Source organism: Hakea prostrata, chromosome 8 (genome assembly GCF_041222555.1).
Source record: "Hakea prostrata isolate BN-2017 chromosome 8, UWA_Hpros_2, whole genome shotgun sequence".
NCBI classification, from domain to species: Eukaryota; Viridiplantae; Streptophyta; class Magnoliopsida; order Proteales; family Proteaceae; genus Hakea; species Hakea prostrata.
The window spans coordinates 53,664,518-53,687,086 of record NC_142607.1 but is presented as its reverse complement, the minus strand read 5'-3'; the positions used below and the strand labels follow the sequence as shown (position 1 = coordinate 53,687,086).

Below are 22,569 nucleotides of genomic sequence, written 5' to 3'. Positions count from 1 at the left end.
TTCTCTCCAATGAGACAAACCGAATATTGACCTTGATGTTTAAAAAATGCTCATGAATTCTCTCTACTTCAATGCGCAACAGCCAACACTTTGTCCTATTCACCTACACCACATAAGTCGTCGTGTGTAGCCCTTTTAGTCTAACTAGATGGGTTAGTAGAGTAACATTTGTTGGGTCCATTAATAGCTTTACAGCCCAAAAGCAGATGCAAGAAGCATCTTCGGTCGTTGAGCTGCAAATTAGCTTCACCGGTTCATTCTTCTCTTTCTTTTTGTTTTTCTCCAGCTAGCAAAAGGACAGATCGGTCGATGGAGACTGGTGTTATAGATTTTTTTTTTCTAGGGTTACCAAACAAAGTTCATAGGTTACATCAAAATAGAAGCATTTAGTGCTAAAATGGGTGGTTATATTTCAAAGATGCTTCATAATATCTATTCTTGAATTGATCCAGAGCTACTTATGGACCATAGTGTCATTTGCAGGTTTCTTCCTAATGAGACTGAGTTAGTAATCATTACGTTTTGGGGACTTAAATTATTGAGCCTCACACTCAAAAGCACACTAAAACTGGAAATTCAAACAGAGTAGGAAGTGATAACAAATCCAGTTTTAAAGTAGTCTTTGTGGGGAAGTTGATATCTGGGGTTTAAAGCAACCCCAGAAGACTTCAACAATATCATTGAATTATGGATCATATGGTGCCATTTGTAGAATTCTTCCTAATGTGGGCAGGTTGACATGGGGTTTCATCATTCAACAAATTTATATAAACCAAATCCCCTTCACCAAACCCATAAGCAAAAATGATGCATGCATGTTTAGATCTGCCATTTGGTTCATTCTATGTGATTAAAGTTCTGTATCAGATAAATTATACAGTATCCAGTATGATCCAGGGCAAAAAGGTTTAAAAAATATTTTTTTTTTATGAAAAATAAAGAATAAATAGCAGATTATGAATCTAAATCAGGGCATGAATGACACTTGCCCTCCCTTAAATATGTGAACCCAGGAATCCCCGCCCAATCTAAATCAATGCATGAATGACACTTGCCCTCCCTTAAAGATGTGACCCAGGTATCCCTGCCCAGTAGTAGTTTTCCTTTCCAAAGTAGGGGAGAAAACGGCCACAGACCCAGCAGCACAGCACAGGACCGCCCACGAGGTGTGAATTGAAAAGAAATAAGAGTCAAGCATATATACCGATATACGTAGTCAGAATAGCTAAATCCCAGATTATGAATCTTGTTTTTTGGGTAAATCCCAGATTATGAATCTAAGCTACCTTTAAAGAGCAGAGCAGAGCAGAGCACCCAACACGGGTCTCTGAATCAGATACACATGAACTCAGTCACCGAAAGTCGATTTCTTTTGTTGCTTCTCATCGCAAATGTACCCTTTTTCAGCATTCTCTCTGCTTCAGAGCAACAGTACATCTCAGCTCTAGGAGACCCAGGAATGCGAAGGGATGGGTTGAGAGTAGCTTTCGAAGCCTGGAACTTCTGCAATGAAGTTGGTAAAGAAGCTCCTGGGATGGGAAGTCCAAGAGCTGCCGATTGTTTTGATCTGTTATCAAGTAAGCTCCAGGAAAACTTGGAAAAATAAATCTTGGGTTCTATTCAGGACTGCATTCCTATTCTTGGGCTCCTCCCAAAACAAAGATTTTTCTTATTGACGCTGCATTTAATCTCCAGAAAGTTTTTTTTTTGGTTCATTCATTTCTTTCCTATTGTCTTGTTAAAGGGATTGTTCGTGCTCACTATCTGCTGTTATTGGCTTTGAACTGCGCAGATTCTTCATTGAAGCATAGAGTGACCAAAGCTCAAAACAAACTGGGTGTTGGAAAACGAGTCCCGGGTTTGAGTTCGAATGCTCTGAAAAATCCAGATCTATATGCGGCGAAGAAAGAAATCTATCTGGGTTCTTTGTGTGAAGTTGCAGATGCTGCTGCTCACCCATGGCAATATTGGATGGTGATGTTGAAAAATGGTAACTACGATACAATGTCTGGGTTGTGTCCACAGAATGGGAAACCTGTGAAGCCTTTCAAAGGAGGAAACTTCCCCTGCTTTGGTAATGGGTGCATGAACCAACCAAATCTGTATCATCAAGCCACAGCTTTATCAGAAATGGGTGAAATGAAAGGGGCTTTCAGGGGTAGTTACGATCTGGGTTCGGATATCAGAAAAGGGATAGATGGAATCTCCTATTTTGAGGTGATTTGGGAGAAGAAAGTCGGAAGTGGGGGCTGGATTTTCAAACACAAGCTCAAAACATCGAAGAATTATCCGTGGCTTATGCTGTATCTCAGAGCTGATGCAACCAAAGGTTTCTCCGGTGGATACCATTACGACACAAGAGGAATGATGAAAACCGTAAGTTCTTTTGTTTTTAATTTGTTAATTCTTTAATTTTTTTAATTATTTTATTTTATTTTTTTTTTGGAACAAGCCGTTTGTATAGATGGGATGGGGTATTACATAACATGGTGTCGGTGGTCATGAATCACCAAAACAACAAGTACAAAGACAAGGCTTCATGTGCTCCAACAAAAAAACCAAAACTCTAATTCTTACAAAAACATTTATTATCACCGGCATGGGGTGGGAAAGTTGGTCTAGTGCGTTTCCTCAAGGAAACTTGTCTCCCACACTCCCACAAAATCTGGCTTTGGGATTAGGGAAATAAAAAATCTCATATTTTTAAAGAATTTTCCCCCCTTTTCGTTCAAAACCCACGGCGCGGCTCATGTGCTCCAACAAAACCACTCTAATTCTTACACTTTAATATCACCGTTGTGGTGCTCTTTGGTTTGCCATGGGTATGAGTTCTACCATGCCTTCATGGACTATACTAGACCTCTGGTGGGTTCCGCTGACGGGGCCAATGCTTGCACTGGTAGTGCACAGGGCTAATGCTTGCATAGGTCGCACTCGATAGTCGAACATTGCGTAGAGGGAGGTGCTAGATCGCCGCTACTACATCCCTTCTTTCGTTTACCAAAAAAAATAAAAACATTTAATAACGTGTTATATAGGGTGGTCTTTGACTAGGGCTATAGTAAAAAAGTCTATACTTCTATAGACGTCTCTTTTCTTGATGGGTTAGCGCGCAGCAGTTTGATTGCTTGGCGGGCTAAAAGGCCCCTTTGTATGATGGGGTATTATATAATATGGTGGTAGGGCTTTGCCCCTATTTCTGAGAAAATTCAAACTTTTGCCTCCTATGTGAAGATGTTGGTTTTTTACCAACTGAACCACCCCTCGGAGTTATGTCCTTAATTTTTTGCCTTTTATGTAGCAATACACACATCCTCTCTGTCACTCATTGCCCTCCATCCCATCCGTTCAATCATCAAACGACGACACGTGAACACAAAAAATTACAATGTCTTTTCATCCAACGGTTGAAGTGTACTTGTCTATGACTCCTTCAAATTTTTTCCTTTTTTTGAGCAATATGCATATGCCAATCGATCATTTTTTTTTTTTTTTTTTTTTGGGGGGGGGGGGTGATTTGCTACGGAGTTTTTTTTTTTGTTTTTTTTTGGTTCAATTGCTATGTAGTTTTCGGATCATGACAAATAACATTTTTGAAATTCATGGATGGAGCTTGGCCTAAAAGTAGGTGAACCATAAACTGTAATCCCGAAGTCGAAGACATACTTTTCAACAAAAATTGTTGGGATAAGACTGCGTAGAAAAACTTCTCCCCAGACTCTGGTTGTACGGAAGCACCCCTCCTATAATCATTGTCATAAACAAACCCCTCCCCCACCCACCCAGGTGTTATGTAGGTCCAATCGTAATGTGTATCAGCCTCTAACATTGATTTGAATCATTCAATTATTAATATAACAAAAGTCAGGGTTAACTTGACTTGATGCGTTCAACTATTGATATTCACAAGTGATAATCTAGGTTAACTAACTGATTGCTCCCCTCTAACAGCTTCCAGAGTCACCCAATTTCAAGGTCAAACTTTCTTTGGATATTAAGCAAGGAGGTGGCGTAAAGAGCCAGTTCTACCTAATAGATATTGGTAGCTGCTGGAAGAATAATGGTGCTCCCTGTGATGGAGATGTTCTCACAGATGTTACCAGATACAGCGAAATGATCATCAACCCTGCAACACAAGCTTGGTGCAGCCCTAAAACTCCTGTCAATTGTCCACCATTCCATATCACCCCAGATGACAAAAAAATTTACAGGAACGATACTGCAAACTTTCCATATGGAGCTTATCACTACTATTGTGCTCCTGGAAATGCTGCTCACTTGGAGAAGCCTGTCAGTCTCTGTGATCCTTACAGCAATCCTCAGGCACAAGAACTGGTACAAATCCTTCCTCACCCAATATGGTCAGCATATGGGTATCCAACCAAACCTGGTGAAGGGTGGGTTGGAGATCCCAGGACTTGGGAGCTTGATGTAGGAGGACTTTCCAGCAGACTCTACTTCTATCAGGTCAGTAGTTGGAACACCCCATACAAACCCAAAAAAGTATATATCTTCAAACTAATCTAGCATTCTTCTTCCTTTGCAGGATCCAGGTACCCCTCCTGCTAGAAGAATATGGACTTCAATTGATGCAGGAACAGAAATATATGTCAGTGACAAAGATGAGGTGGCCGAGTGGACACTTAGCGATTTCGATGTTCTCCTTACATCGTAATCCAAGCTGATATATTTTTCATGTTGACTGAGCTTTCATGATGCGGCACAAGAATCCATCTCTCTGTGTGATTTGTTTGAAAATAAAGTTGCTACATAAAGTTACCTTACTAAAGTTTCAGAGATTGGGAAGCTAAGAAGGCCCAAAGGGTTGGCTTCTTCATCCTTGAGGATTGTGGTCACCATATAATTGATATTATGATATCCCAAATATCAGGAAATTCAGTACCTAGTTGAATTTAATATATTTGTAATTGCACATTGCATTTGTTAAGAGTTGGGCAGTTGAAACCACATTCTTTTAGTTTATCAATAGAATGGAAGCTTGCATTTACTTACAAAATGGCTCTTGCCGAAGCTGGTTGAAGGGCAACCAGGAGGAAGTTGCAGGATCTCTTCATTGTACTTGACAGACATAAGGATGAGGCCTTGAGGAGGGGCAGACAAGGCAAATTTTGCAAGTTCTTCCGATCTCTAGTTAACAAAAATTTTGGGACAATATCAGGAGGAATTGCCTCCTTTCCAATTTGAAGCAGCAGAGCAACCTAGAGGAAAGAAGGTTTTCAGTTTTAACCAAGTTCTGAACTTAAAGCTTTAACCTATCATAGCAAAACAATAATACAGAAGATCAAAATAGCACTACTACAAAATTAAATCACCACTAAATCTTCTGCTCATAATTAGAAAAGGGAGTGTCTGAAGGAGAGACGCTTCTGCAGTTGAGCTCTGGAACTTGACACCCTTTTGTAGTGTCCTTTGTAGTTTCAGAAGGTGTCTAAACATGTGGGGAAGTTTTTCAAGAAATAAGTTGAAAGAAGCATGCAAGTGAAATAAGAATATTGTTGTGTTGGGGGGGGGACTTGTGGGACTCCAAATGGGCCAAAAAATAAGGTTACAAATTATGACAATTTAAGAGGTGTCAATAAGAAAATCCCACTGGAGAAAAGACATCAACGCAAGTAGGATAACAACAATGAAGAAAAAGCATGAGGAAAACAACATTGAGCATAAGGGTAGATTTTAAGAATGAGGGAAGATAGATTTTTACCATGTTCCGCACTTGTCTATAAAAGAAACCCGAGCCTTCAACCTCAAGTTGCAAAAGAGCTCCCTAAAAAACAAATTAGGTATTGATTAGCCTCTGATAAACTATAAAACTGGGCAATAAACTAATATGAGAAAATTATAGAAATATTAGAGACCATAAAATTTTCACTACTGTTATCTGAGGTACAGCATTCCTATTGAGAGTATGTCCTGAAACATCCAATCGTCTTCCAATCTTATATCAGGACTTACCAGAGTTCATCAACTGGCTGCTTTGAATATTAATTGATACAATTCAATTTTTTGATGAAGAATTGATGCAATTCAATTTTTTTATGAAGAATTGATACAATTCAATTTTTTTATGAAGAAATACAATTCAATTATTGTGCCTCATCAAAGGTAACAATTCAATTTCAAACAACCAAGGTCAAGTATATAGATCAACTGGTTCCTGGTGCCTGATCACTGAAGACCACAACACGGTGCAGCAAGGGCTCACATTAAACTAATAATATTGCGCAGGACTGAAAAATTACCTTTTCAACAACATCAAAACGGAATATATGCTTCAAAGGATCTGGAAATCCATCATTGTGTGACGCATTAGCAAAATCAGAGACGTCATGCTTTCCAATGAAATGTCTTGCAGCCTCCCTCATGACAATAGTATTCAGCCTATAAGTGCTATGATATGCATAGAACCGCTGGAATGGGTCCATAATGGTGTCATTATATATCTTATAATGATAAATCTAGCTCTTTGCTGAAAATCGAGCATGGAAATCAGGTAGTGCTGGACTAATCTCTCTAATTCGGATATCAAAAGGAAGAACACCATTAAGTGCTGCATGAATGCTCTCCAAGCTGTAGTAGTTGAAAGGAGTAACAAAGTGTGCCAACTGAAATCTTAAGAAAGCATATGTTTGTTCATTACACAAATGTCTTAGTACTAGGGATATGGCTTTGAAAAGAGTTGATTGGAAAAAACGATCCATTTAACCAACCACATTTAGTAGGGAAGAGGTTGAGTTGAGCTGAGTTGTATAGGTTTGCTTTTTGAGATATGCTTGTTCCAGGCTTCAGAAGGATGAGCAAGTTTTTCTCATCCTGACCCCAGGCATGAACTCCAGTGTCTGTCCTACTTGCACCAACCAACCCAAGCTCCTTTCTTTCTAGCTTTGTTATCTGAGTCAAAGCTTTTTCCACAAGGCACTGTACAGTTGGTGTCAACGGCTGATATTGCCAGCCTGAACACAATAACAACATTAACAATCAAATGATAAAAAATAAAAATAAAAACCCAAAGACATCTCTGGCACCAGGACAACCCAAGCAAAAGTCAGACACACCTAGTTTCAGAAAAGCACAGTGTTCTCGATGGGTTAATCAGAGATCAGCATGCAGTTTAGAATTAGCTGGGAAAAAAAAAAAAAAAAACAACAACAACAACAATTGTAAATCTATTGCTTAAGATAAAACTGAGATTCTAGTGTTTTTGTTTTATTGTTATACCTTAACATGATCCAGTCTGTATATCATTCCAGTCCATAATTTTCTTTAAATATTTTCTTAACTTGCTTTACTGATGTTTTTCAGTAAGCTATACATGTGTCTTTGTCCTTCCTTTCACTCATTGTCCTGCACCTTTATTTATTTATTTATTTATTTTTTTGGGGAGAGGGATGAGTGAAAGAATTCATTAACCAAAAGGAGAAAGAAGAGGGGGTTACAAGAAGCAGGGCAAAGCCCAACAAAGCTGAACGGCCCAAGGCAAAGCCACACAAGGAAAGCCGGAGAACAAGCGACACCCAAGGCCTAAACCTGAGGCAAAACAAAGAAAAGCCTAATGCTTTCTATTGTCCTGCACTTAAGTAACATACTATATCACATTCAAGAAAAATGTGGAAGATCATGAAAGGAAAAAGAATAAGAAGAATGCAGAACAAAGACAACAACAATTGTAATTAGGGCTTCTTTCACCTTTCAGTATGTACTTGGGATATGACTTGGAAGTTGGAAAGAGAGATTATCCATCAAATACCATGTCCATGCCCATGTTTCTGGTTTCAGGAGTTGCTCTATAGGAGACTGCATGTTCACAATCAACAGCTAGTGCTACTGCTTGGGTGAGTTGGTCATGTAGGTAACTGAGTACATCTTATAACAAAACATTCTCATTCCTTCCCTGCTGTCCTCTTCTTCTTTGACCATACAGCAAACTTGCAGGAACTTTCAACATTGTTTTCCAAACTCAACGTCCAAGCAAGCAAGAACAAGCCCAAAAGTTCATAGGTCTCCAATAAAATTGCAAAATAGTGAATGGAAGAGATTATAGCTTTCTTTAATGCATCCCAGAAGAAGTTAGAACAATGCACAGAGAACAACAGGGTGAAGAAAAACAACAACAACAACAATAATAAGAAGCATTTTCCCAACTAATGGATCCTTGGCTTTCAATCAGCTTTTTTTGAGGCCATATTAGATACAAGGCCTAAGCAATGCATATCCTTTCATAAAGAAGTAGAAAATATATATTAATAGATGGTAAAAATAATAAGCAAAGAAAGAAAAGGAAAACAATGGCTTCCCCCCCCCCAGCCAAAAAAAAGGGTAAAGAAGCTCACTGCCCTCCAGGGATATCTCACCCCCAACTGAATTGCACAGCATTCCATTGAAGAAAACACCAAACCCTCATTTTTCTAAATCAGCTATGAGAGGCTCTTCAAGCAAATATAGAGAACGGAATAAGAATCCTAATTTGAGTAGGAAAATCAAATCCTATTGCTAATTAGAAAACATACTTGAAAAAGGATAATAATTTCAATGGCTAACTAGCTAAGCTAATTTAAAAAAATGATAACAATAATATAATAAGCTAATTTGATACGCGTACCTTCCGCCCATATTTTAGGCACTTCACAATGAAAGCAGTTGGGATCAAACTCCCAGCACATACATAACTCCTTCCCCCCCCCCCTCTCTTTCCCAGATCAAGGCTTAAAATATGCCAATTTTATGATTAATTTGCATCCATTCTCCCCTGCATTAAAAATTAAAAAAAAAAAAAACAAACAAACAAACAAAAAACCTTCAACCTAGAGTTTTGCAAAATACACGAATCAACTTTGTATGATGAAAATCTGTCTTCAGCAGCTCTAGAGTTAGTAATATTGGAAAAATTGCTAGATGCTTAGAAGTTAGAACCATGCTCCATCTTCAGTGCACTTGGGATGCGAAAGTACCCAACTCTCCCTTCCTTTCCTTTTCCTGTTATTTCACCCCACTACACATGAGGCCCGTTTCTCCTAACTGTCCCACCACATACACCACCAATGGGATTTGAAAGGGGGGGGGGGTTGGTTATAAGGCCTTGGGTTCCCTCATCATATGAGATGGCTCTTAAGATTGGGCTCTTCTGAATTTCATATCATTAGGTTACGTGATTGACAGTGGGTAAAGTGTAATTTACCTTCTTGTTTGAATCCCAGATATCTATAATTAGTGCCCTCCTCGCTCCTCCTTGTCCTTTAGGATAGGATCATTGTTAGTCCTTTAACTTGCTTATCTACCAGGCTCACTAGGTAGGCTATGCAATAGCAATGGGTATCCAACTGTTCAATCATGGATGCTGGCCAGCAGAACCTTTGACCAGAAGATAACCCAGTAAGAGGTAGAACTATTGCCAACGACTTCTACGGCGAGTTCAGATCGTCTGTACATATCAATAGGTGAACATACATTTGAGAGATATCCACGTATTCATTTTGTTTCCCTAGACACCAATCCTCTCCATGTGCAAAAATGGGAGAGCCAACATAATGGAAATGGTCCAGTAGATTGGCTCTCAGGTGTGCTTTCACCTGTTGGTAAGTACAGATAATCCCTTCTCCTCCTGAAATTCGATCATGGTAAATCAAACAAGTTCTTATCCTCTTCTTATACTACACTACACAAATGCACACCAACTGTTGTATCTTAAAATTTGAATAATAAAGCAGAATTTACTAATGGAACATATTTTCTGGAGCTCTCAAAAGAAACCTACAGAATTATCTACCCAACCCCTAATCCTTCCTTTAACTGAAAGGGATCTTGTTAGAGGGATGATAGATGTAGTAGAGATCCCGTTAAAGTCCAATATCTGAAAGTTCTTGAGCCTCCATTAGATATTACATTGAGTTTCACCATTAAGATGCAATCAAAACAGTGAAGATAGACACTAATTGGGATAAGATGAAATGGACGAAGAACCAACCAGAAAATTTGGTGCCATCGAATGCTATGATCATACGCCACTTATAACCGGGAAGAGCGAACCGCACTTCATGGCTTTGGTGCGCTGTGCCACTGTTCCAGCTGTGTTTTGCACAGTCAAATAGCACACACCCATTAATTTTGCAAAACTAAATTCAAAGAATAGCTTCATAAATCACAAATAACACACACAATGTGAGAGAGAGAGAGAGGGAGAGACCGAGTTATCGCTACTAGAACGGATAAATGCCTTCAGAGGTGAGACGACTGCGGAACCCATATTTGGCACCGTCGGTAGCGAAGCAGACTGAATCAATGAGTTTATCACACATTCTAATGGGGTTCATCTCTGAACATTTACAAGATAAAAAGAACAGGAGGAAGAATCTAGGCTAACACTTAATCTCTATTTGAATTTTTTTCTTTTTTAAACCCAAAAAGAAGAAAAAAAATCTGTATATATTTAATTAAAACCATCACACTAAGAGACAACATTGACAAATTCAAAACCATTTAAAATTTGATCATTGAGTTTCACTCAGTCTCATTGCATTTGATAATCAGCTTTGGAAAGGCAAATTCACATGATTTGACTTTTTAAAAGTCACAGGGTTGGCCAGCCAGTGTTTTCCATGGGCTCACAACTAGATTAGGTTGTGGCCCAAGACCCAGCTAGTCTAGCAGGAGCTCTTCATGATCCCTTCCCGCTACCGGCTTCTACTATCGAACAGAAGCCGGTAGCGGTCTCATGTTCAAGTCAAAGAGCACATAACTGTCAAAGTGAGAAATAGAAGAGCAGAGGGGATTCGAACGCAAGACATGGGGGCTACCAAAACCACATGGGAGTAAACTTTGAGACCACCTAATTCACGGGTTAACCACAAGCTTTTCTACCCGAATACCTAAATTTTTTGTTAATAAATTTCTTAGAAAAAACATTGGGTAAAATTTAAAAAGAAAGGCCAAGACAAGCCTGAAGGGGATGTTAAGTTCAAAGTTTTTGGACATGTGGGTAAAAATTGTATATCTTCCACTAAAGGGTGGAGTCAAGATTTAACATCGGAAGAGCCAAGCACTGATATTTTGCACACAACACAAAGAGTTTTCTACCCGTTATCTTTAGGGTTAAAATTTTCCTCCAATGGGGGCTACTTGATATTTCACACATGAAAGAGCGTAAGTGAAAATTTTCAAAATTTCGAGAAGGAAATAGAAGAAATTTTAAAGAGTTGTGAGGGAGCAGAGAAATTTTGAGAAGGAAAAAGATATTTCATAAGTTGGGGCTTGTTCATGATGTTATTTAACCCACTAATGTTTCATAAACCACAAGGGCCATTCCGTTAATGACCGTAGAAGATCACTAGTAAGGTTCAAATAAAATTAAAATCAAATCAAATTTTTAAAATGATTCTAATACCCATATCTTATGTTCAAATGATTTTTATGATCTCAACACATGTGTTCGAATAAATCTAACAATTGTGAATGATCATTTAGGGCTAAAATCTATAAATACAAGTTTTTCTTTTTATGTTATTTTGCTAATTTATAAAATGAGACCCCAAGCTCTACCCGATTCTAATTCCTTTTTTTTTTCTTGAACCTAAGTTGGAGATTTGCCAAGGATGCAAGCATTCGGTCTCAATCTCTCGGTATTGGGCGAAGAGCTTATATTGATCGTATAAAAGCTCCCCGAGGATGTAATCAAGTTGTGATGAACATCAAACCCAAAAAGAATCTCCCGGAAAGCTACAAACCATGAGTCTGACAATGGTACTCATTGAAGCTACTAATGCCCATCACCAATCCTAATGGTTTCTCACTTGTCAAACCATAACGATCCAAACAACATAAATAAATTGAAATAATGCAGAACTTCAAATTGATGTGGCGAACAATGCAGCCCACAAGAGTTAACGGGGATGGAGCATAAGAGAGTTCAAAAGAAGTTTGGAAAACGTGGATTAAGAGAGATTACGAGAAGAGGAATACATCATCGATTTTTTTCCCCTTCATCTTGCTGGGGAACTGTTTCCAAATTATCATCCAAGACTAAATCTATGGTCCCGAACTTTAACTATGCAGTAACCCTTCATATGACGACCATGATCGGAAATTTTCTCCTTAATTTTTCTTAGTTTCCTCTGGATAATTCAAGAAATACTGTAATAAAGCGCCTCTACATCCTCTTTTGCTCGAATAACACCATGTTTCTTTGTGAATGTTACCTAAAAGCAAAATTCCACAATCTTTAAGCTCCTCAAGGCTGGGAAAGTAAAGGAAAACTAGAAGGGAAATGTGTCCAAATCAAATCCAATCGAAGACATTAGGGTTTGAGGGAAGCACCTCACATCTTCAAAGCATAAACCCAATATTTTCTTTTATTTTATGAAGAGGTCCCTAGTAAGACAAATAATAATAATAATAATAATAATAATAATAATAATAATAATAATAATAATAATAATAATAATAATAACCATACTCGTATGTGTATTATTCCTAAAACGAGAATGTTGCCCAAGTCACTGGCTTTAGGCCCATTTAGTCTTTGTAATATATCTTACAAGATTATTGCAAAAAAATTGGCTTTCAATTTTCTACATGACGTTGTTCCCCCTCTTCAAAGTGTTTTTGTGCTGGGTAGACAGATTATTGATATCGCACTTACCCATAAAATTTTCATTTCACGAAAAAAACTAGGGCTAAACAGGGGTTTGCGGCTCTTAAACTAGATATGTCAAAAGTATATGACAGAGTGGAATGGAATGTGCTTTTAAAAGTTTTGAAGTGCCTAGGTTTTGATTCTAAATTCTATGCTCTTATAGAATGATTGATTTCTTCTACCTCGTTCTCAATCAAACTTAATGACTCCCCACTCTTGGTTCTCCGGAACTAGAAGATTGAGACAAGGATGTCCATTAAGTCCTTACCTATTTTTACTTGTAATGAAGATTTTGTTTAGGCTCCTTGGAACCTTCAAGGCTGAAAAAACTTTTCAAGGTATTAAAATTGTCAGGTTGGCCCTGAAAATCATTCACCTATTTTTTGTTGATGATACTTTCATTTTATATCGTGCTACTTTGAATGATGTCTATACGATCAAAACTGTGTTAGATATTGATTTGATGTTTGTTTGGTTCACCTAACTAACCCATTGTTTTCCCTCTAATCTTTCTATCTGAAATGCTAGTTCATCTCTTAAGCCTTACAATCTGCACAACATTCATTGGGTTTCAAAATTTTATGGTTTTTGAATCGGTTTAGGGTTTCTTTTGATTTGCAATTTTTGTGGAGGAATTCGTATTATTAATGGCGTATGTCATTGCTATACTTTTTTCTCTTTTGCTCAAGGTTTGGATCGAAGTTGGGTAATAGAGGAGTCGCTAATGCTTGCTGCAACCCCAACAATCTGCCAAAGAGTCGAAGTATGAGACGAAAAAATGAAAAATTAGGGTCCTAAAAAGTGATGATAAAAACTAAGACAACGTATCCTAAAAAATCACCCCTCCCTCGGTTTTGATTTGGTTCATTCTCTTCTTTCTTCTCCTTCTCCCCTGGTTTCGATTTGGTTGTCTTGGAGCCAAACCAAAACCCTAGATCTCCTAAATGAAAAAACCAAAAAGAAAAGTCACTTAATATATGGGTGAAGGGGAGGGGTGGTCATGGGGTTTCCACGAGATATAGGAAGAAGATGGATCCCTTCACCCACCTAGGGAACAAGATAGGAGGAAAACTTATTTGAGGCTATTTTGGTATTTTTACGCATAGAAGGGTATACGAGTCACTTGAACAACAAATGTAACAATTAAACCTTTGATCGTCAAGAGTGGATGACTTGAAATTTTACACAATCGCAAAAGTGGGCGCCATACAATTTAACCCACTTAAGTGGGTAATCACGAATTATAAGCCAGCCGCCGCCCACTTAAGTGGACGCCTTGCAAATAACTCTTCAGTTCTTTATTCCTTCCAAAGTGAGTCACCGGGGAGGGGGGAACAAAGTATTGTTGTTTTGTTTGTTTAATCCGGTTTGGAGTCCAAATGGGGTTCATTTTAACATGGTTTACTGAGAAATCATGATATAAATCAACCAACAGCTGCGATCTTTTGGTTGCCATGCAGCGAATGGTCACTACGAATGGCGCCGCCGAGGATTTCAACCCCAATCTCCACCCCCTTTCTTTGAATCTTCATCTTATGAGTTCTTTTTGACGGAAAACATGAACAGAATGGTCACAAACTCCTCCTAAATACGTGGTAGAAAGGGGTGGGCGAGAAAAGCAAAATCGAGGGTAGAGGATCCCAACTCTTGTAGGGAGCCGCTTTTAATTTATATTTAATTTTTTTTTAAAGTAATTTTCATTTGCCCCCTCGTTTCGCTATTTTTATATCAAACCTGCATACTGGAGAGCCATCAGATGCTGATCCAACGGTGTACGATAATTAGAGGAAGAAACGTCAATGCCTCTGGCACCCACCCCTATATCCCTTTTTCTTTTCGCCCCTCAAATCCCCAATATTGTCCGTCCTCCGTCGTCGAAGTGAGCGATCGTGCGATTTGCGATTCCGACTCACCTGTCACCCACATTGTCTGATTTGGCAGACGAACGAAAAAGAAACCGGAGCGACGGGAGAAAGAAGAATAATGACCCTTTACTAATCTCACCTCAAGGTACCTGTAAGTTTCCATCTTCATCTTCTCTCTTTCTGGTGCTCTAGGGTTTAGTTTGAATTGCAGCCATTGCAATTATTATTGTTAGAAAGTTAAAAACTGAAATAAGGCTTTCATGCGGCGATGTACCTATTCCGGTTATTTTATTGTTAGGGTTTCATTTGTTTCAGTTGTTAATTGATGTTATAACCAGAGAGTTAACTGCGATTACTGAGGTTTTCTATCACTCTCTATAAGCTGAATTATTTTTGTTTTCTCTTTCACATGTTCCTAATTTTCTCCCTTTCCTCTGGAGTACCAACGTTTATAGCTTGCCTCAAAATATTGTCTTTTGTTTTTGCGAGTTACAAGACGTTTTGAACGTGTTTGTCAATTAGGGTTTTCATTATAGTGGGTTTCTGATCGTTTGACATTTTGAATTTATTATGGCAATACCTGGATTTGATTTCGAATTGGTCCTTGTTTAGCTTATCACGATTCGTGTTCTATATCAATTCGTAGAATTGTATCTGAATAAATTTGTGCATTCATATTTTTTGTATCTGATAGGCCATGGCTGGGAAGACGATTATTGCTATTTGTCAATCGGGTGGTGAGTTTGTGTCCAACAAAGATGGTTTGTTATCATACACTGGAGGAGAGGCTCATGCCATTGATATTGGTCAGGAAACACAATTTAATGACTTCAAACAGGAAATAGCTGAAATGTGGAACTTTAACACTGGTTCCATGTCTATCAAGTACTTCCTCCCAGGAAACAGGAAGACTCTCATTTCTGTTTCCAATGATAAAGACCTGAAGCGCATGATCAGTTTCCAGGGGGACTCTACTACTGTGGATGTCTATGTCATGCCAGGAGATACTGTAAACCATGATGTTTCTAACATGCCTGCCAGCAGGTAGTTTTTCATGAACCTCCACTTACTTTTACCCTTTGTTTGTGTATTGTGGCTTGTAGCTTGACATAACTCATTTATACATTGATCATGCAGGTCAAGCAGGACCACTTTCTCTGAAGCAGTGGTTATGGAAGATGCTCCTGTTGATGCCCCCATGGATATAGTTGTCAGTGCCCCTGCGGATGCAGTTGTCAGTGCCCCTGCGGATGTAGTTGTCAGTGCCTCTGTGGATGCTGTTGCCCCCATGGATGTGGTTGTCAATGCCCCAAATGGCACCAATCTAGATGTTGTAAAAGCTGATGCTGACTCTCCTAGCAAAATACCTATTGTTACTCCTCTTGCCATTTCCGTTGTTTCTAATGATGGAAAGAATCATAAAGATTCAAAAGCATGGCAAAATGCCATAGCTGGTGTTGACCAACGCTTTAATAATGTCCAAGAATTCCGTGATGCTTTGCACAAATATTCTATTGCACATGGCTTTGCCTACAGGTTCAAGAAGAATGATCCTCACCGAGTAACCGTAATGTGCAAAGCAGAAGATTGTCCATGGCGGATACATGCATCAAGGCTCTCAACCACCCAGTTATTTTGTATTAAGAAGATGACCCCAACACATACATGTGAAGGGGGTGTTGTGTCTGCTGGGTATCGGGCAACAAGGAGTTGGGTAGCAAGTATCATAAAGGAGAAGCTGAAAGAGTTCCCAAATTACAAGCCCAAGGATATTGTTGAGGACATTCGTAGAGAATACGGGATTCATCTGAACTATTCTCAAGCATGGCGTGGGAAGGAGATTGCAAAGGAACAGCTTCAGGGTTCATATAAAGATGCTTACAGTCAATTACCATTCTTCTGTGAGAAGATAAGGGAGACAAATCCTGGTAGTTTTGCTACATTTGCAACCAAGGAGGACTCAAGCTTTCATCGTCTTTTTATTTCATTCCATGCCTCTTTGTCTGGTTTCCAACAGGGGTGCTGTCCTCTCCTGTTCCTTGACAGTACACCTTTAAACTCAAAATACCAAGGAACTTTGTTGGCTGCAACAGCAGTGGATGGGAATGATGGTGTTTTTCCAGTTGCATTTGCTGTTGTGGATGTTGAGACAGAGGAGAATTGGCATTGGTTCTTATTTGAATTAAAATCTTCTGTTACAACTTCTCGATCCATAACATTTGTAGCAGATAGACAAAAGGGGTTGAAGGAATCTTTAGCTGAGATATTTGAGAACGCATATCATGGTTATTGTCTTCGTTACCTTTCTGAGAAGTTTAAGAGAGACTTAAAAGGGAAGTTTTCTCATGAAGTGATGCGTCTCATGGTTGCTGATCTTTATTCTGCTGCCTATGCACCCAAGCTCGAAGGATTTCAGAGATGCTCAGAGAGCATCAAAAGTATTTCGCCGGAAGCTTATGACTGGATTATACAAAGTGAACCTGAACATTGGGCAAACACATTATTTGGTGGTGCACGATATAATCATATGACAGCAAACTTTGGGGAAATGTTCTACAGCTGGGTTTCGGAGGCAAACGATTTACCAATAACACAGATGGTGGATGTGATACGTGGTAAGATGATGGAGTTGATCTACACACGTAGGGTGGAATCCAATCAATGGTTGACAAGGTTAACTCCATCAATGGAGGAAAAGCTACAAAAAGAGACAATAAAAGCACGTTCCCTTGAAGTTATTTTCTCAAGTGATAATAACACATTTCAGGTTCGTGGTGATTCCATAGAAGTTGTTGATATTGATCACTGGGACTGTAGTTGCAAAGAATGGCAAATTACAGGTTTGCCATGCTCACATGCTATTACTGTTCTTGGATGCACTGGTCGGAGCCCATATGATTATTGCTCTCGCTATTTCACAGCTGAAAGTTATCGATTAACTTATACAGAGTCTATACATCCAATTTCAAACATAGACAGGCTCATGCTGAAAGAATCAGCCAATTCCATAGTTACAGTAACACCTCCTCCCACGCGTCGACCTCCAGGCCGGCCAAAGAATAAGCAATCTGGATTGAAGGAGGTAGTCAAACGACAACTCCAGTGTAGTAAATGCAAGGCTATTGGTCATAATAAGACAACATGCAAGGAGTCCTCGTAGGAGTGTCAGACTTTGTAAGTACATAATTTCAAGGCTTTATTGTTCTGCAATTGTGTTGACTTTGTAGGAAGACACTTTCTGTCCGGAAGCATAGCTTACACATTTGTGGGAGACCCAGTCTTCATTAATTCTTCTTTTTTTTTTTTTTTTGGGGGGGGGGGGATTGGGGGTTGGCACCGAGATATTATTTTACAGGAGGAAAAGACGTACAGATACAAGGTAAATGGTAGAGGAGCTACACTCCTGGACAGAAATATATACAGACAACAAATGATGGTACTGTTTATTGTGGATTTTGTCACCATAAGTAGAACTATCTATATGCCTTGCTTCTCCGCTGTCTCTTTGCAGTATACTTTTCTGTTTGCTCTGCATGCTGCATTTACGTTGTTTCCTAGTTAACAAAATAACAGTTTGGTGAATTTTTGCTTTCACGATACTACTGTTGTAATGGCACTCATTATGACTTATTCAAAGACCATATGGCATAAATAGTTATCCAGACCATCGGAAGGAATCTAAAATGTATGTCTGTGCCCCCCCCCCTCTCTTCCTTCAAAAAATGTGATTCCTGTCTTGTGTTTGAAATTTAGACATAGTCTTGGTGTTTAAAGTCCAGCCCCTTAAACTGACCGTGGAACCAGTCTTCTATCATCACCCCTGCAAATTGCTTTTTAATGATTATATCAGCAGAGTTGGGTACTCCTGCAGTCCAAGCATTCCTCCTCTTTCTTTCCCCTTTAATTTCTAGTTTTCCCTTCAACCTTAGTCAATTCCTGAAACCCCAAGCCTTTTATTCTCCTTGCCCTCAAGAAATTCTAAATAGAATAAGAAGCCTAAAGCCTACAGAGCCCAAGCATGGAACAAAATAAAGTCTTCTAAGGGCCAGTTGACCCATTTGGACAATTTTAGCTGTACCACTAATTAAAGAACAGAGTTACTATAATCAAAATTCAAAGATCAATTTCAGAAAAAGGAAAATTCAAGGAATTCAAGTTAAAGCATGAATTCTTTTTTTATTGCATTAGCTTGTGTTGCTTACTCATCGAAGTTGTGTTACACATGGCTTTTTTGCTCATTTTGTTGTGGGGTTTTTGTCTATTCTTTCAGTTTACCTTTTGCCAATTAAAATCAATCTCTTAGGCTTGATGGAAATCCTCTATACAGCTGTGTGATTTTCAGTTGGTCGGTACACTTTGTTATTTCATCTAAGTGAGTGGTTTACATCATTTTTAACCTCGCATTGTTTTTCTAGTCTGTAATTTATTGTGCAAGGTTGTAGTAAGCTATTATATCACCAGGTATTCGTTGAGATTATCCATAGGGTTCTAACACTTACATGCGAGGCAACCTCAGTTTCCTGGGGGCAAACTGCAGCCATGATTGCACCAGTGTTGTGGGTGTTATGCAGATGCTTGGGCTGCTATTCACTATTGGCTCTGAATTGGTATTTTTGATGGAAAATGAACATGGTAAAACTATTGTGTTGATATTCCAACGAGTCGAACCCTGCTCTAGTTAATTTCACGGTTTTCACCGTTGAGAAATAAAGCTGCCTGATGATTGATTTCTGTGATCAAAAGTGATCCACAGCTGATTCTGAATTTTCCTGAAACCCTAGAGGCTTTTATTTGTATTTGAGTTTCAAGTTCTTAGTTTCGGTGGTCTCTGCCAAGATATGTTTTAGTCATTTTCTAAATCCTGTCTTTATCGATGACTACGTCTGTATTATTTTTATCTTCATGATGAAATAGTTCTTGATTCAAATTTGTTACTGTACATCAGTTCCAAAAGTTGCGGCGCTTCTCTTCTTTTGTATTCGTAATTTGAAAAAAAGATGAAATTTGGTTGTCTGGATTCAGCACATCCTGGGGGAAATTCAAGTGCCATTTTATTCACTGTAAGTAAACGGGAAAATATCCTCTGGTGGGGTGTAAGTAAATGGGAAAATATCATCTGTTGTGCACAGCAGTCCACATATATACCAAATGATTGAGTGAGAAAATAAAGTAAATACAAGACTATTGAGGATATTTTAAATTTAAAATTAAACTTTTAGTCTCAGCCAATTATTTGGTACAAAAATGTACTGATGTGTATAACAGATGATTTTTTTTCCTAAGTGAACTTATTAACGGATTGAATTTAAATTGGATATACCATTATCCGAATTTGAATTTGATAAGCAAACCTACTGTCCTAATCTGATGTCCGGTTGAAATTTGCAAAAGGTATCCGAATTTGAATCCAGAACTTTATTGGATATTCAATAATAATCAAATTTGATAAACTATCTAATTATTGATTGTTAATTGTTATTCTTATTAAAAAAAAAATTGTATTCTCTGGTTGTTGTCGGAGTACTAGTTTCTAAATCCAATTTTCAGTCCTTATAATAGAAAAGAAAAAAAAAGTTTAATACTTTAATCAAATAATCTTTAATATCCACCTTTCCAGTTGTCGAATCCAATTGTTGTTGTAAAAATCCTGTTTGACTGCATGAATAAGTAAACCTGCAAAAGCACTGGAATCCCTCTCTTGTTAATGAAGAAGGTGTGGGTATTTATAGATCTTAGGGGAGGTTACCTTAACCGTGCACTAATGGAGTTTGAATGGAACTCTATGATCGTTGCCAACTTCCTAGAGATAGGCTTATCGATAGAGGGAGAGAGTTTAACTCATGTTGTGGTTGTAGAGTCCAATCTAGATTTCTAAAGGCAATTCGAACTTCCTAACTTAGTATCCCTAGTTGGTTCCATCTCGTAAGGGACATGTAGCTCACCAGTTCGTTTGTGGCCCGATCAATGACTGGTTGACCTGATTCGGCTCTGGTCAACCCAGAATGGTCCAATATGGGTTGTCCATAACATAGATTATCAGCCATTTTCAAAGGAAAAAAATGTTTAATATTTAACTCTAATCGGATTAACTTTTATCCGGATACTTTTCAATTCGTTAAACAAATTCGAATCCAATTACTTACCGGACATATATGAATATTTTTCATAAGAAAATTCTAGATTCAAACACCATTAAACAAATACAAATACGAAAGGCGGATTTAGGGCATCCCTTTAAAGGTGTACATCCAAAGAGAGCTTTCTTGCCATTCAAGATTTGGTTGCCGGCTGGCTGAAACCATAAATGATTTAAATGTCTAAGAACGGTCAACGTGATTGTGATGTCTATTTTTCGTTTTTGTTTGGAAAAAAATGAAGATATGAGGCTGCTGGTGATTGACCTCGTTAACATCATATAGAAGTTACTTCAGGGAAAGGGTTTGCAATAAGCAAGTTGAATAATCAAACATAAATGTCACACTGATGTGCTCACGAAAGCCAGGATTTCATCAATTTCATCATTTTGATTATGGTTGAATCGACTTGTATTGACAAATATTGATCATTGAAATTGGAAGGAGACGTAGTAGATCTTCTTGCAAGAGCAATTCTTCATTATTCTATGGTTAAATGAATGGGAATAAAAAAATTTCTTTTGAGAAATTAAGATTTTCACATAGTTGATTCAAAAATAAGTTGCAACAATTGATACTAGTCAAAATTATAATTGTTTTTCGAGTCCAGAACCTCTATTCTTTTGTTTTTTCTATACTGGCATGACCTGAATGTTGTGCATTTAATACGCAACATCTGCTGTCAACGGTCGAGATTGAAATCTCGATCATCCATCTCACAGGCGGTTTGAAAGCGAGAGTCGAGACAGATAGTTGAGATCGAAATGTTGGTGGAGATTTCGATCTCGACTGTTGGCATCCCAGTATTGCGTATTTAATGCGCAATACTGAAGTTGAACTGCTCCTACCCCCAAAAAATTGTCTTACTGCCCACCCGACAATAGGTAGGTCCAAGAGCCTTGTCAGATGGATTGTGAGACAATCAAGTTGGGTGTAAGGAGTAGCGGATATTATTAATAAAGTCCCTTTGTACAAAAAAAAAGAAAAAAAGAAAAAAAGAAAAAAAGAATGGGAATAAAAAATTTTCTTTTGAAAAATTAAGACATAGACACATTGTTGATTCAAAAATAAGTTGCCACAATTGATATTAGTCAAAATAAAGATTGTTTTTCGAGTGCAGAACCTCTATTCCTTTGCTTTCCTATACGGGCATGACCTGAATGTTGTGCATTTAATACGCAATATCTGTTGTCAACGGACGAGATCGAAATCTCGATCATCCGTCTCGTAGGAGGTTGAAAGCGAGACAGACAGTCAAGATCGAAATGTCGGTGGAGATTTTGATCTCGACTGTTGGCATCCCAGTATTGCGTATTTAATGCGCAATACTGAAGTTGAACTGCTCCTACCCCAAAAAATTGTCGTTCTGTCCACTCGACAATAGGTAGGGCCAAGAGCCTTGTCAGATAGATTGTGATACAATCAAGTTGGGTGTAAGGAGTAGTGGATATTTTTTCCTATTTTTCAGTCTATTTCGTCTTGTGATATCCTAGCTGACCCAAAAAAAGAAAAAAATACCCTAGAAGCTAATCATTTGGAGCCTCTAACGCAGAGGCCAAGCAATCAGGTCATGGCAGTCAAAACACGAAATTTGGAAATCTGGAATCTGAAAAAATCATAAAGATAAGCAAGAGGGGCGGAACCAGATTCAACATTGGGGGCCAAAAAATAAAAGTCTACATAACCTTCCCGTTGAAGAAACACTAATGTTTTTTTGCAGTGTGAACCCTTATAAGACCCATTGGAGGTCCCACTTATGAATTATTTTATTATATTAAGAAATAAGCTCACGCATATTTTGTGGGGCCCACACATATTTGAAAAAAGTAAGTAAATTATTGATAATGATATTTTTTTTGGACAAAATATAATTAAATTAAAGTAATAATACAAAAAAAATATATTAACATGACATCAACCCAAAAAA

General features: G+C 38.3%; 3 protein-coding genes across 4 annotated transcripts; 2 read left to right on the top strand and 1 right to left on the bottom strand.

Moving 5' to 3' along the window:
* Positions 1-1,005: 1,005 nt before the first annotated feature.
* Positions 1,006-5,002, top strand: LOC149008629 (calcium/calcium/calmodulin-dependent Serine/Threonine-kinase). Its single transcript, XM_089166155.1, has 4 exons — positions 1,006-1,577; positions 1,793-2,376; positions 3,952-4,467; positions 4,547-5,002. Exons 1-4 carry the CDS (start codon positions 1,343-1,345, stop codon positions 4,673-4,675), a joined length of 1,464 nt encoding a protein of 487 aa, XP_089022281.1. The 5' UTR covers positions 1,006-1,342; the 3' UTR covers positions 4,676-5,002.
* On the bottom strand, positions 4,984-10,363 carry LOC149008628 (Pseudouridine synthase family protein). Its single transcript, XM_089166156.1, is given in 7 exon segments — positions 4,984-5,141; positions 5,144-5,219; positions 5,723-5,785; positions 6,261-6,622; positions 6,831-6,971; positions 9,980-10,078; positions 10,186-10,363. Coding segments are annotated over 7 exon segments (972 nt in total). The 5' UTR covers positions 10,259-10,363.
* Positions 10,364-14,429: 4,066 nt separating this feature from the next.
* LOC149008627 (uncharacterized) lies at positions 14,430-19,864 on the top strand. Of its 2 annotated transcripts, none has more exons than XM_089166741.1 (3): positions 14,430-14,653; positions 15,203-15,552; positions 15,646-19,864. In XM_089166741.1, exons 2-3 carry the CDS (start codon positions 15,206-15,208, stop codon positions 17,666-17,668), a joined length of 2,370 nt encoding a protein of 789 aa, XP_089022867.1. In that variant the 5' UTR covers positions 14,430-14,653; positions 15,203-15,205; the 3' UTR covers positions 17,669-19,864. The 2 variants fall into 2 exon arrangements, with proteins under 2 accessions (XP_089022867.1, XP_089022866.1); XM_089166740.1 differs by having other exon boundaries at positions 14,430-14,659; positions 15,646-19,863.
* The last annotated feature ends 2,705 nt before the right edge of the window (positions 19,865-22,569 follow it).

Coding starts and splice junctions, on each gene's coding strand:
- LOC149008629 (XM_089166155.1), top strand. CDS start 1,343: ATGAACTCAGTCACCGAAAGTCGATTTCTTTTGTTGCTTCTCATCGCA. Junction 1,578..1,792: donor TTGTTTTGATCTGTTATCAA/GTAAGCTCCAGG, acceptor TGAACTGCGCAG/ATTCTTCATTGAAGCATAGA. Junction 2,377..3,951: donor CAAGAGGAATGATGAAAACC/GTAAGTTCTTTT, acceptor CCCCTCTAACAG/CTTCCAGAGTCACCCAATTT.
- LOC149008627 (XM_089166741.1), top strand. CDS start 15,206: ATGGCTGGGAAGACGATTATTGCTATTTGTCAATCGGGTGGTGAGTTT. Junction 15,553..15,645: donor TCTAACATGCCTGCCAGCAG/GTAGTTTTTCAT, acceptor TTGATCATGCAG/GTCAAGCAGGACCACTTTCT.